At 49.9% G+C, this 14,960-nt stretch overlaps 1 protein-coding gene and 1 long non-coding RNA gene across 9 annotated transcripts in view; one reads left to right on the top strand and one right to left on the bottom strand.

The window, feature by feature from the left end:
* Positions 1-285: 285 nt before the first annotated feature.
* SMURF1 (SMAD specific E3 ubiquitin protein ligase 1) overlaps positions 286-14,960 on the bottom strand; it is a 120,131-nt gene continuing 105,456 nt past the window's right edge. For 3 of the 8 annotated variants that reach the window (XM_032266560.1, XM_032266555.1, XM_032266559.1), the window contains 7 exons: positions 14,757-14,871; positions 13,021-13,199; positions 11,441-11,578; positions 10,150-10,270; positions 8,585-8,786; positions 6,150-6,225; positions 286-3,501 (listed from right to left, as the gene is read on the bottom strand). In XM_032266560.1, coding sequence (XP_032122451.1) covers positions 3,402-3,501; positions 6,150-6,225; positions 8,585-8,786; positions 10,150-10,270; positions 11,441-11,578; positions 13,021-13,199; positions 14,757-14,871 — 931 coding nt within the window. In that variant the 3' untranslated portion in view covers positions 286-3,401. Of the gene's footprint in view, positions 3,502-6,149; positions 6,235-8,584; positions 8,787-10,149; positions 10,271-11,440; positions 11,579-13,020; positions 13,200-14,756; positions 14,872-14,960 lie in introns of all 8 variants that reach the window. The other 5 variants (XM_032266556.1, XM_032266553.1, XM_032266557.1 and 2 more) reach the window with 3 other exon arrangements.
* Positions 3,617-11,641, top strand: LOC116541990. The gene is made up of 3 exons (XR_004265028.1): positions 3,617-4,292; positions 6,013-6,152; positions 11,475-11,641. It is a non-coding gene; the product is annotated as an uncharacterized LOC116541990 (long non-coding RNA).

Raw genomic sequence — 14,960 nt, 5'->3', positions numbered from 1 at the left:
CGCCTCGGCCTCCCAAAGTGCTGGATTGCCGGCATACGCCACTGCACCCAGCTTTTACTACAATTTTTTTTTAAAGGAAAAAAGGGGGGGAAAGTGTGCAAAGAAATTCTAAACTTTCTCAATTCCATGCTTTTGCTTGATAGAGCGCTTTTAACCGACTACCGTAGTGTCATCAGTTGTCCTTGGAAGGCCCTTGCCAGTACTCCTGCCTACATACTTCCTTTCTTGTGGGTTTGCAAAGACATTGGAATCTCATTTCCACACCAAAGTACCAGACGCCAAAAATGTAAAGTCGTGAGTTTATTGCATATGTAACAAAATGAACCTGACCTCCTGGGTCCAGCCTGCTGTACAATCACTGTTTGTTTTGTGTTTCCAGCTGGTTCCATAACCACATTAAATAGAACTAGTATATCATTAAATACTTTTGATTTTGACATAAAACAGAACATTAGTGTACAACTTTCACAAAATAAATCAGCGATAAAAACAGTGGGAAGGATAGCAGCAATACTTAAAAACAAGACGTTACAAAATAAATTAAAAATACATTATAAAGTGGTTGAGAAACAAAAATAAACAAATTTTTTAAATCCATACTATGTTTCGGGAAGGCTGCCGTGTGGCACACACCTGGCTGCAGATGGGGGGTGGGGGAGACATTTTGTCTGCAGAAGGCCTTTCCTGACATCTCAGATTGGGTGACCCACCTAATCTGAATTCGAACCATACGGCCGAACAAATTAGGGGTCGGAATTCGATCTGGTGGCAGATTCTCTTTTCAGAATTTGAGAGAGCCCTTTTCCTATCGCCCAGGGCCTCCCAGGCAGCCTCGGCTCTTCCTGCTGAAAGCACTGGTGGAGTGGTGTTTGCTGCATCCCTGAGTGTCGGCTGATGGCCGCTGGTGAGGGCAAGCCTGAAAGGTTGGGCCCCTGAAGCATCTGGGCAGAGGGGCAGGGGGCATGGCTGGATCGCCTGGGACCACCGAGAAGGGCCACGCAGAGATCACACATGGACGTGCTTTGCGCGGACCCAAAGTAGAACAGTCGGGAGCTTTTACCTTTTGCGTATTGAGTTCTTGGGGGTGGTTCAAAAGGACTAAACCAACCATCATAGAAACTGAAGGTTCTAGGAGCGCAGTACCACTGACAGGGAGGCCTGTTTAGAAAGAGTGAACTGGAGCTCTGGAAAGGTCTGCAACACTCACACGACCGATGACAAGGCGGCAAACCCACACGCAGGTGGAAGTGGAAAAGCAGAGACAGGCTGGGCTGGGACGGGAACGCATGTGTCCGCCAGGGCCACCCGTGGAGGACACAGCCCTCTGGCTCTGGGCTGAAGCGACACGCGGCACGAGAGGCAGGGCAGCACCGACCACCTGAGGCTGGCAGGTACAGCTGCTAAGGCTCGCCTCTGACTCCTCCCAACAGCAAAAAGGTAGTTTTAAAGGCGTCAAATGCAACATTCCTGCTTCAAAGTCTTTTAAACCACAAGACCCTGGTTTCCTTCCTAATTACGGCAGATTTTGGATACCACCACCAGGAAAATCAGGTGGTACTTCCGACCTCATCCTGGAGGCTGCTTCAGTTCTTGGATGGATGTCTCTCCCGCCTCCCGCGGGTTAGGCTCAAGATAGAGAGTGGGCTCTCTGGGGGAGGTCTGTAGTTTTCACTTCCTCGCCTTCAAGAGGAAGATGCAAGGAAAGGCTGGATAGAGCCACTGGGGAATGGGCTTCTAGAACGCCCTCAGGAAGCATCATGGTGAATGAGACACAGGATACGCCCACCTGGGGCAAGGCAGAACTTTTGAAAGAGGCTAAGCCCACCATTTGGCCTGGACTTTTGGCATAAGGGATTAAACTTTCCTCCTTCAGCAAACCTCATTTGGCAGCCCGTCCATTCTAGAACCTCAGCAGCCCAGAAGGTAACAGTGACAAAAAGAACAGATAAAAAACAGTCATCCGCAAGGTTCTTCCCAGGCCATCTCAGACCCACAGCGGGATCCCAGAGACTTCGACAGCAGTGTAATGTCTTGCTAATGAATTACCCTGTACTTTCCCCCACCCCCAAACAAAAACAACAACAAAGAAACCATACAGGAACATTGGTTGCCGCTGTTTTTTGCCAAAGTTCAGCTACTGGACATCAAGCCACTTTAAAACACTGTTTGACTTTTATGCAAACTGTAGATGGTGTCAGAAACTTCGAGTCTAGGCTTGCTTTTGGCCTTGCTCGTCGTACGAAGACATCTGGGCAAGCGAACCGAGTAGCAGTTGTCACCGGCTGCCACTGGGAAAGGGGCCACATGAGGCAGTGTGTAGTCGACCCCTGACCCCCGCGGTCACAGGTTTGCGTCCACACCCTGCTTTTTGTAGACAGTATCTTTGGGTGGATTTGCCTCGAGGTTATCCTTTCCCCATTGCTTTTAAGCGAGTTCACACCAAGCCAGCAGCCATGGTAACGCCATTTTGTTAGTTTAGCTCTTAGCAGTTGCTGCATCGTGGTTCACTAGTATTTTCAGTGACACAGGCGATGCCTCTATGGACAGCAGTGGCGCAGAGCTCACAGCTTTGGGACTGACTGGTTGGTTCTAGGGCTGGTTTTGGTCTGTTCTTTTATACACTCTGTGACTTTGTGTTTTCACTGAAAAAAGGTCAAACTGGACAGATAATGCAGCAAAAGGAACCCTTGAAAGATCATTTTTCTCGTTTTGTAAAACAAAATTTTCAGCCAAGATACCCAGAAAAGAAATACCTTGGGCCTCCAGGAAAAGCTGCTCCAATTCCTTCTCCTTTCAAAGGGGAAACATGTTTTGACTCAACCTTCCTGCTGTGGCAGAATTCCAATAAGCATACATTATATAGTTACTTTTCAGTTGGGAATTTCTGCTACCCATAACAGGCTGCTGGAATGTGAAATTTGTAATCTGAGCTCTGGTAAGATATCTAGCAGCTGCTCAAATTGAAAAGGGGCCTCCAGGCTGTTTGTTTAGAGATGGAATAGCTGGGACAGCCACCAGTTCCAAACCCTCAGTCAACCACGCTCAGTCCCCTAACTGTGAGCTGATGCTCCTATAAAGAGCTCAGGGCCGTGAGCCTTATCACCACGTGGGTTGCAACCATAGCAGAATATCCTTGTGACCGAAGCCAAAGGCCCTGGCTGCATTTTATTGGATGGGTGATGGAAGTGGGTGGGAGTACTATAATAAGGAGGGATGTATGGGTGGGAGCCACCAACAAAAGTCCCCCATCCCCCTCCCGCAACAGAAAGGAGAGAGACAACCCTTTCCCCTCAGATGATCTGGAATTCCAGGGCCTCTGCCAGCTTTGCAGGAGGCGCACAGAAGCTGGATGCTTTTGGTCTGGTGGCCATGAGCTAGACTCTGTTGCCTTTGGTTGTTCTTCACTCCACAGCAAACCCGCAGGTCTCCTCCACGGCTGTCAGCAGCTTCTCGTAGAGCTTCTCATAGGACTCATATGGTGGAATGTCGATCCGGTTAAAGCTGAAAAAGGACAAGAGAATGAGAGTCACCGCATGGGCAGTCCAGCCCTAGGACCAACCTCAAGGCCAAGGACAGGTGACAAGAAGTGTGTATGGGAGGGGGAAAGGAATGGGGGCGGGATGGGGGAGGTGATGAGTTATCCGTGTTCCCTCTGTGCTTTTCTGCTTCTAATACAAAGATTTTTAGTTTGTTTTTGCTTTTTGGTAGAGACAGGGTCGCACTAGGTTGCCCAGGCTGCTCTCAAACTCCTGGCCTCAAGTGATCCTCCTGCCTTGGCCTTCCAACATGCTGGGATTACAGGCATGAACCACTGTGCCCAATCAACACACAGCAGAGTAAGTCTTTGGCCTTCACAACCAAAACATAACCAAATTACTATTTACTGCTTCTATCAGGACAATGTTCTCCACTTGTTTTTGGTTTGTCTGTCTTTGGGAGAAATTCCTTCTCTGTGCTGGGAATGCCTCTTTGGCAGCCCCTGTAACCCAAACTGGCTGTCAGGCACGTCATCACTGACAACGTACTGCATGTCTGTCTGCTTCTCTGGGACTTGATCTGAGACCAAAATGGGGCAGTCTGGAAAATTCCCTGCAAAAACAAAATAGATCCCAAAACTAGTAACATGACAGATCCTTAAAAGATGAAATGAATATTCAACTTTTGACTCTGTATTTCCAAGGGGAAACTGGTTTCTAATATTTGTGGAAAGAAAAATGTCCTTTAAGAAGCAAACCAAAAAAATACAAAATTGTGACCCAGAGGACAATGAGTGACTTCTTGACTTCCTAGGGGTAAGCAATTAGGGACGGTTTCTATCTCTACAGAGCCGGGTTCCAGGGCAGGCACACTTTTGTCTGAAGCTTCAGAGGCTACTTTTCACATTTATCTTATTCCAGGCACTAAACTGCTAAGGACAAAAGCCTTGTGAGTAGGCACCCACCCAATGTGGCGTGTTTCCATAATGGGACAACACAGCCATCTCGGAGCAGGGCCTTGGCACCCACCACGGTCCAGGACCAGCTGTATTAATCCCCGTTTCACAGATGTGGAAAACCAAGTTGTTGAAATATGAGGCCACTTGCCCCAAATCGCATGTCAGGGTGTCACAGCTAACATTTGATCCCGCATTCTTGGGTTCCAAGTCAGGAACCTTCCACCACCTCTTGGGGCATCTCAGCAGCATCTGGAACTGGTTCCCCCAAGGAGATGCGGCTGCTTGTCTCAATGGATGGTTCCAGGACAAAGTGTGTGCAAGTGATTGGATTTTTAAAACATACAGGGAGTAATCTATGGAGAGTCACTTTTAAGTTAAAATTTAGGAAGAAAACATTTGTCAGTAGACAGGGTGCATCTGTCATAAGCAGGATTCCAAGAAGATGGGGACCAGAAATGTCAGATAAAGTGAAGACTAATGCATCCAACTGAAACACTGGCCAATTTTCCTTACGAGCAGGTGCATGTACACACACACATATGCACAAGACCTGGCAAAAAGGAAGACTTGAGCACGCTGGGGTGGTAGCCATGCTCCACCGAAACACCAGTGTTAATTACATGCACATCACAAAATTAGACTCTGATAGCCTTTGTGTGGCATGCTGCAAAGTACTTGTCCCATCTGATACAGCGCTACTGCCACTCATTAAGACTTGGCATACATGAAACACAGTCCTACAAATCAGAAAACAGCTTTAAAAGCATGAGGACAGGAGCGGTGGCTCACACCTGTAATCTCAGCGCATTGGGAAGCTGAGGTAGGCGGATCACCTGAGGTCAGGAGTTCCAGACTAGCCTGGCTAACATGGTGAAATCCCATCTCTACTAAAAACACAAAAACCAGCCAGACGTGGTGCCAGGCACCTGTAATCCTAGCTATTCAGGAGGCTGAGGCATGAGAATTGCTTGAATGCAGCAGGCGGAGGTTGCAGTGAGTCGAGATTGTGCCACAGCACTCTAGCCTGGGTGACAAGAGTGAAACTCCATTTCGAAAAACCAAACAAAAAGCTAAATCAAGAGAAAATCTCTATTTAAATTTTAGGTTACATATGCTGTAGATTTATGTTGTTGTTGTTGTTTTTTGAGATGGAGTTTCAGTCTTGTTTCCCAGGCTGTAGTACAATGGCATGATCTCAGCTCACCACAACCTCCGCCTCCCAGGATTAAGCAGTTCTCCTGCCTCAGCCTCCCAAGTAGCTGGGATTACAGGGATGTGCCACCACGCCTGGCTAATTTTCATATTTTTAGTAGAGACGGGGTTTCACCATGTTGGCCAGGCTAGTCTCGAACTCCTTACCTTGTGATCCACCCGCCTCAGCCTCCCAAAGTGCTGGGACTAGAGGTGTGAGCCACCACGCCCCGCCAAGTTTAGCAATAATTTTGATCCTCTTATACCTATTTTGTTACATGGCCAGTAAAGCCGCTCTATACAATGTTGTCATGTTGGGGAAAAAGTCACTTGCTTGAGGGCTTCAGAATTGTCATTCAACTGTAGAATTTTTCCGTCTGTCTCAGGTGCTGTGGCTTTTGAGTTCTGATGGTGACAAAAATATTTTGGCAGAGACTCGGTCTCAAAACAAAACTAAAGTGACCGCCTGCATCCTCCAGGACAGGCCCCCAGGACTCAGTGACCTGCCGGCCGCAGTGCTTACCAGGTATGGGCCTTCGGAAGGTTGTCTGTGTTTGCGTCTATCAGGTGGATGGTGAACAGCCGGGGCCCTGCCGCGCCTGTAGAACCTTACGAGACAACATTCTAGTTAATGCACTTCAGAGGCACAGCCATGGCATGTCCCGGCCACACAGCCCCCCACGAGCCAAGGCCCTGACCACGTTCCCAGCCCCCCACAACCAGGCAGGCTGTCCTGTGAGAGGGCCGTGGAGTTCACAGGCCTGGTTTTAGGATATGCCTGCAGTGGCCATCAAAGTGACAAAATGCAAACTTTTTTTTGAGACATGATCTCTCTCTGTTGCTCAGGCTGGAATGCAGTGGCACAATTTTGGCTCACTGCAACATCTGATGGCTGGGTTCAAGCGATTCTCCTGCCTCAACCTCCCGAGTAGCTGGGATTACAGGCATATGCCATCACTCCCAGCTAATTTTTATATTTTTAGTAGAGACGGGGTTTCGCCATGTTTCCCAGGCTGGTCTCAAACTCCTGGCCTCAGGTGATCCACCCACCCTGGCCTCCCAAAGTGCTGGGATTACAGGCATGAGCTGCCACACCCAGCCAAAATTCAGACATTTTAAGAATATCCCAGGGGGCAGAACAAGGACGGCTAAGGACCCTCCTAAAGTACACTCTGACCATGAGCCTGCTCCAAATAGGCTCCCTGAGGATCAAAGCTATTTGTACCCACCCTCTGGAATAGATGACTTGGCCCACCAATTCTGTAGGGCAGGGAGAGGCACCAGGCCCCTGCTTCCTCAGGTCTCCCCAAACTCAGCCCCAAATGAGCACCAGGCTGGCCAGCACAAAGACCGCTAGCTGCCGGGCACTGGGAAGGGGGGCACAGAGGCCACTGGCCTGGGCTTTGCTGCCCCTTGCTCCTGTATATTCACAGATACTCATTTCAACCTGGGCTAAGGTCAATGTTTGTTAGGACAGGAATCCAGGAGAGTTGAGGACAAGCAGAGATCCCATCTTTATGTTGGGCAGAGGGTCTTGGAATGCATCCCCCTGGTTCCTGGGGACCTGGGGCAGGAAGCTAGCTCCTCCCCGTTACACTCCACACCCTCTGACCCTGATCTCCTGGGGAGTCAGGACAGGCTGGACCAGACATGCCCAAGTGAGGGCTTCAGAGACCTCCTGCAGGGCCCTGGCCACTCTGCCTGGCCCTGCTGCCAGTCATTCCCTTCCCTCAGCACCAGCACTCCGGTACTGGACTGTGACCCTGTCAGGTGAGCCCTGGTCACCTCTGACCCACCTTCTAGACACTTCAGGGACACTGGCCTGAAGTCCATCTGATTAGGGGACTGATGAGACCCTTATGATGACAGAGATTCTAAGCAGGAAAGTTTAGCACATGGGCCTGCTGCAGGCAGGACGATGGCAGCATGGTCATGAAGCCTGGATTCCTGCCCTGGCTCACCGCTCACACCTTCCAGGGTTTTTTTTTCCCCCTTGGAGGGAAAATAAATCCCGTGACCTCAGTGAGTCACAGCTTCCTCTTCCATGGAATGGGGCTAATTCCCGCTCAGCCAGGCTCTCCGGGTTGTTGGGAGAACTGAAGGAGAAAGGCTTTGTAAATAACAGGCTCCAGCAAGCTCTGGGGGCAGCTGTCATGGTCAGGCTGGTCAGGCAGATGGAGGCTCCCATATACGAGCGAGTCTCAGCCTCCAACCACTTTGTATTCATGCTGGGCCCCTGGCAGCAAATCCATAGGCAGAGGTCATGATGGAAAAGAGGCAGGTGCCCTGATGACCTCCTTTGACCCAGCAAGTCAGGGAATATTCTGTCTTCTCAGTGTGTCTGTATGTCTATCAGCATTTACAGTCTAGTCAGCTAAACTTCAGTACGGTGACACCCTTCACCTCACTCCTTCCAGCAGCATCTCCTCCAAGCCCTAAGTGTAAAAGATGACCTACAAGCAGATCGGCACCTCTACCACAGAATTCCACCCCACTTCCAGCAACTCAAGTGGCTTAATCAGAGTGAGCATCACAGCACCTTTCGGTGTGTTTGTGGCTAAGTAGGGGTTCATGTGTAGCTTCAAGCTTCGGAGCCACTGAGACTGGTGGTTCCCCCACAGCTCCCTAACCAGGGTCTTGGCTAAGCTGGGCTCACAGAGACGGAAAGTGCAAGGCCTCCCAGACACTTCAACGACCCCTGCTGGCCAGACCCTCTTGGCTTTTTGGAAGCAGTGAGGAGGGGGAACCCCCGTGCCCGAGAGTGGCTCTGCAGTCTTTGCTTACACCCAGCCCCTGTCAGGTGGCCCCCTCTGCAGCGCAGAGCATTCATTATTGGAGAATACTCCTTATGCCATTTTCTAGCACACGTCTCAGAAAAACATCCCAGCCACCTTCACTCTTCCTGCCCACAGCCTGCAGAGACGTATAATCAAATAGCCCCGCCTCCACGTCAGTCACCTTGCAAAGCCTTGAAGCCTTGGAGCGGGACTCGTGTGGACCCAGTCACAAACTGCAACAGCCTGGCCCTCCTTTCTTCATCAAACGTCTCCACTGCTTGCCAGAACCACCGGACGATGTTGCTGTCGGCCACACAGTGCTTTAGCCGCGTGTTTGACTTCCAGTCGTTCAGGTCTATTTTATCCAGGCCACCTATGATCAGCTGAGGAGGTGCCGAAAGGTGAGTTACTCCCAAAATGTATAAACCCACGTCAGGACACGCCTCCTAAGTACCCAACACACACACACAAGTGAAAAGTCAGTTCCCAAACAAAGCAGTGGCTGTGTCCAAAGAAACTAGACAGTAGTTGAGACAGGAAGAAAGCTACGAACAGAAGACCTGTGGTACATGCTTCCCTTCGCCTCCTCCAGGCTGGCCTCCAACCCAGAGGACCACGGTGCACAGCTACTGATGGGACATCATCTTACAACCAAAGCAGGGTTTCTGCTCTGCATTGGTGAGGAGTGAGTATTAAAGAACCACCCAGTGACACTGAACAGAGCCAACCGTGAGTAAGAGCACGTCCCGGGGTCTCTCCAGGACACTCAGGGACGTGAAGTTTCAAGTCTGAAGAAAGGAGAATTCAGCAAGAGTTACGTGGGGCTGGGGTAGATGGGATGTGTTTCTGCAACTTGCTTAAAAAGTTCATCCCCTGCTGGGTGCAGTGGCTCATGCCACTATATTCCCAGCACTTTGTGGGGGCTGAAGTTGGGTGGATCACTTGAGCCCAGGAGTTCAAGGCCAGCCTGGGCAACATGGCGAAACCCTGTCTCTACAACAAATAGAAAAATTAGCCCAGCGTGGTGACATGCACCTGTAGCCTCAGCTACTCAAGAGGCTGAGGTGGGAGGATCGCTTCAGCCTGGGAGGTCGAGGCTGCAGCGAGCCATGATTGCACCACTGCACTCCAGCCTGGGCAATAAAGCAAGACTCTGTCTTTAAAAAAAAAAAAAAAAAGGACACAAAAGTTCACCCCAGAACTACTGCCCCATCCAAGCTCTTGGCTCCCAGGCTCTCCTCACTGGCAGTAGAAAGACTCGGAGAACAATCTACAAGGCTTGAGCTGTTTCGCACCAGCGACAGTAAGGGATGAATGAGTCACTGTTCAAGCGCATGAGCAGGACTGGAGAGGACAGTATCCCCTTGTTCTTGATCTAGTAACAGCCAGAATAAAAGGCAGTAAGTTGTGGGAGAACCTGGTTTTCCCAGGAAAGGAGAGGGCCACGTGATCTCCCTGCTAGAGATCCTGAAAACGAGAGAAGCCACAACCACCTTGAACAACGTCCCGGGAGTTATTCAGATTTCCGACCACCATGCAGACATCTCACTGGTTACCAACTGACATAAACACCCTCTACTCCCCGCTGTTGCTCCAGCTGACTCTATTCTGGGAACCCCAAGAGCTCCTGGGCTTTCTAGAAAACAGCGCATGCCACACCCTGCATCAAGGATTTAAAACAGGCAGACGCCAGCCACGGGGGAGCCCCTGAGTGCCCTGGGTGGACTCCGCACAGCAGGCACGTACCTCCAGTTCCTTCTGGTCAAAAGGCTTCAGCAAGTGTTGAGGGATGAGTTCATTGAACCCCTTCTGCAGAGCTAAGAACTGGGCTTCAATTCCTCTCATAAACCTCCAGTTTACATACAACCTGCAAGAAAAACTCACAAGTTGGACGCAACGCCAAGTGGATTTTCCTCCATAGGCAGGTTTTGTTTTGTTTTTGAGACAGGGTCTCACTTCGCCCAGGCTGGAGTACAGTGGCGCAATCCTGGCTCACCGCAACCTCCGAGCAGTTCTTCTACCTCAGCCTACCTAGGAGCTGGGCTTACAGGCATCTGCCACCATGCCTGGCTAATTTTTGTATTTGTAGTAGAAATGGGGTTTCACCATGTTGGCCAGGCTGGTCTCAAGCTCCTGACCTCAGGTGATCTGCCCGCCTTGGCCTCCCAAAGTGCTGAGACTATAGGCATGAGTCACCACACCCAGCCCTTGAGCAGGTTCTGATGTCACAGTCTGACAAACATGAGAACGTATTGGGGGCCCCCTCTAGATCTCCCCACCAAGACACACAAAAACCCCACCAGCTAGTAGTACCAAAGCTTAGCATCACGTTAAAAATGACTCAGCACGTGCCCTGATTCATTCTGGTTCGCTACTGAAAACAGCAGGATTGAACCCGACTTGTCACATCAATTGCTGTAACTTGAAAGCACGTTCTGGCCAGGCATGGTGGCTCACACCTGTAATCTCAACCCCTTGGGAGGCCAAAGCAAGAGGATTGCTTTAGGCCAGGGGTCCGAGACCAGCCTGGCAGCACAGCAGGACCCTGTATCAAATGTTAAACATTTAAAAATGTTTAAAAGTGCAATCAAAAGGACAGCGCAGGACAGCCGGGCACACAGCCATGCCCACGCACTTCTCAGCTGCCAGTGCCTAGGCCTGAACATGGATTTGCCTCAACTTAGGGATGGAAAAGACTGATAGGGTGGCTTCCTTGGACGGATCATAAGACCCTCCAAGCAGCTACTCTCTCCTTGGCCCCCCAACTTTGCACCCAGAATTAGGTCGTCACTTGAAGGTCCTTCCCCACGTGGGCTCTGTCCCTCAGGCAGGCCTGGCCTCATCAGGACCCCTCCAAGCAGATCCCTGATGCGGCTGCTGAGCTGTCAGTTTCTGAAAATCACTTCTGTTCCTGTGATCTGATCACAAGCAGTAGCCATCACGGACACGCAGGCCTCACACAGCAAATGAGCTACAGCAACTAAATGCAAACTCAGTCATGCCCTAGGTACCTGGCTGTGCCCCCTAGGCGACTTACCTGACATATTCTTTCTTGTTCTCCTCTGTGACAGGCACGTTTCTGCCATTGGGTTTCAGTTCATGCTGAAGAATCCGCCCAAAGGCATTGTGTTCCACGCAGAAGGTATGGTCCAGCACCGGTGTGATGTCATTCTCTCTGTTGAAGACAGAAGGTGACGTCGGTTAGAGTTCAGCCACAACGTGCCAACGAAAGGAACATCAGGTAGGGCCATCGGGTAGACAGACAGCGTTTAGGACTCCCAGACCCAGGCTGCGAGAGAGGACAGCCGCAGGTGGACACGGAACCCATATGGGGGCGGCATAGCAAATGGTGCTGGGAGGACCCGGAGACCACAGTTCTGGTTCCAGATGTCCCCGACTCCTGGCTTCCTCACTCATAGAAGGAGGGCAGCATAGAAGGCAGGAAATTGACCTGGAGATGAAGCCATGCCAAGAAAATACATTTCTCCCCTTAGAGCCAGTCTTTCGAAACACATCAGTTCAAATGCAAAAGCACTTAAAAGTGAAAATTAGCTCTTGAATCTGCCACAATTTTTGAGCCGTAAGCAGAATGGAAGTTTTTTTTTTTTGAGACAGAGACTCACTTTGTCATCCAGGCTGGAGTGCAGTGGTGCGATCTCAACTCACTGCAACCTCTGCCTCCTGGGTTCAAGCAGTTCTCCTGCCTCAGCCTCCTGAGTAGCTGGGACTACAGGCACATGCTACACCCGGCTTTTTTGCGTGTGTGTTTTTAGTAGACGGGGTTTCACCATGTTGGCCAGGCTGGTCTCGAACTCCTGATCTCAAGTGAAATGGCAAGTAATCTGCCCACCTCAGCCTCCCAAAGTGCTGGGATAACAGGCAATGAGCCAACACTCTGAGTGGAAGATTTTCTACCCAGCCCCTGGAGTCCCCTTTTCAAGTTGGAACATGGGACATAACTAGGAGGCCCCTACTCCAACTTATCCACATTCCTTCTGTCTGCCAGAGCAGAGCCTGATCTTTCATCCCCATGAAATCCGCAAGACCCATGACACTCACAGTTCATCTTGTCATTGCCTGCTGTCCTTAACAGAATGTCTAGAATAATTCTAAAGCAGAGGTACCTAAATGTTCAATTTGTTTTGATACGGGCTTGGCCCCTGTGTAGGTTAACTGGAGACACCCGTGAGTGTCACACACGCCCCACACCGGGCCTGGGGAGTAGCCTGTTAATGTTCGTGATCTTACCTTCATAATTCAAGGAAACGAAAGAATCTAGTCCCTGAAGAGAAGCTGGCCCAACATCACGAGGAAAATAAGGCAACTGAGTATTTTTTTTTTAGGCTAGATCTGGTGTTTTTTTGTATTTATTGCAGTAGTGGGGTCCCACGATGTTGCCCAGGCCGGTCTCAAATTCCTGGGCTCAAGCAATCTGCCCACCCTGGCTTCCCAAAGAACCTTCTTTTTTGTTTCAGGTTATATAATACAATGGCTTCTTTGTGTCTCTTCTTCAATTTCGCACCCATCCCCAAAATACATGCACACGCATGCATACAGACAACAGAGGTGGTGGTGTGCCCCACGCCAGGTGACCATGCACCATCAGTCAATACTTACAGAATCCACACCAGGCTCTTATGCAGCTCCGGGTCCACGGATTCCAGATCCGAGAGCTGGATGGGCTTTCCCAGGAGCTGCTTATAGAAGGGCACTGTGAAGCCTCCGTTGATGTAGTGCCCATGGAACACAGCCAGCCCCATGATCCGCCCCACAAAGTGGAAGTAAGACAAGTGGTCCTGTAGGGGGCACCAGAAAACACAAATTCGTCAGCACGACGCTGGTCAATGTGGGAATCTCATGCTGCTGCCACAGGCTTCTTTGGAAAAGTATCCCAGAGGCAACCAGACTCAGGGACTCACAGGCCCCACTCATGAGCAAGTGAAAGATGGCTGCCTGTGTAGCTGAGATTTGCATAGAGTCACCGGACAATGTTTTGTATGTTCTCAGGGCCAATACCTCCTCAGAGGCTATATAACTTGCAGAGGAGCCCAGTCCAGTGCAAAATGAAAATGCAGAGTCCATGCTCAACAATGACTGAGCATTTCACCTTGGTGACAACGGAGAATCAAACCAAGCGCGGCTCGACACTGCAGGGCCTCAGCATCCTGCAGGACGCACGCCCAGGAAGGCAGCCCTGCATTCCCTCCCACTGCACGAGAAAGACAAGGGCAAGCCCCCTTCTTCTTCTACCACCCCTCCCTTGATCCAGAATGAAAGGAATGAGGGAGGGAAGAAATTCTAAGAAGGGGGACCAAAAAGACCACAGGAAAATATGTATGAATAAGCCAAGTAAAATAAACAATTCTAGGCTGGGCGTGGTTGCCCATGCCTGTAATCCCAGCACTTTGGGAGGCTGAGGCGGGCAGATTACCTGAGATCAGGAGGTCGAAACCAGCCTGGCGAACATGGTGAAGCCCAATCTCTACTAAAAATACAAAAACTAGCTGGGTACAGTGGCACAAGTCTGTAATCCAAGCTACTCGGGAGGCTGAGGCGGGAGAATCGCTTGAACCTGGGAGGCGGAGGTTGCAGTGAGCAGAGATCATGTCACTGCACTCCGGCCTGATCAACAGAGCAAGACTACGCCTCAAACAAACAAACAAAAATTCTAGAACCAGAGCTGTCTGGTTTTTAACTCAGGAACCTACGCCTCTGCTTTCAGGTTTGAATTGTGTTCATCTCAGAAAATGAGTGAAAACTCTGCTTCCATGTTGGCAAAAGGTTCTTCCACATTTGAATGCACAGGGGAGCCTGTCTCAACTTCACCTCAGTGGCCTGAGCAGGACACTGGTGAAGGCCGTGCTGCCAGAGGAGGAGTCTGCCCCTGGCTAGCGGCCCACCCTTGGGCGGAGTGTGCAAACACCACGCTGACTTCCTCATCTGTAAAACAAGCACGCTAAGGGTGGCATTTGTGGCTTAAAAAGCCAGTTCTGGAAAGATTCCAGTTGTGACTGGGAGGAGGCTGGACTTTGGAACCCACTCCTTAGAATGTCACCATGAACAAATACAGTCATCACACCAGAGTTCCCTCAGTGACCATGAAGTGTCCTGAGTATATGAACAGCTTAATCTCGCCCTTCATCTCCTTCAATACAACATGCCCAGTGATCACAATCTCTGAAAATACAGGATCGAAATCCATCTTAATCCAGTTTTCACTTTACCTTTCCATGTTTTGCTTACCACTGCCCTCGATTAAGTCTACAATGAATAAACCAAGAATGGAGAATGAAACTGAAAATCCATCTCAAAAATTCTCCAACTCAGTTCCCCCTTTGTTCATTCATACTTACAGGGTTGATTGAAGAATCTGGATTTATTTGCAACATGTAAATATTGTCTGTAGAATACTGGAAGAGCCCATAATATGGATTCAGCATTTCATGGCACAGCAAATAAAGCCATTCCCTAGGAAAAAACAACAAACATTCATTTTATATGTGCTAAAATTTCTACAGTTTGTTTTTTTTTCTGAGACAGAGTCTCACTCTGTCACC

The sequence above is a fragment of the Sapajus apella genome, unplaced genomic scaffold, assembly GCF_009761245.1.
Source record: "Sapajus apella isolate SASKATOON/1434 unplaced genomic scaffold, GSC_monkey_1.0 scaffold159, whole genome shotgun sequence".
NCBI lineage: Eukaryota > Metazoa > Chordata > Mammalia > Primates > Cebidae > Sapajus > Sapajus apella.
Note: the sequence above shows the minus strand (reverse complement) of the source record. Positions and strands in the feature narration are given on the sequence as shown.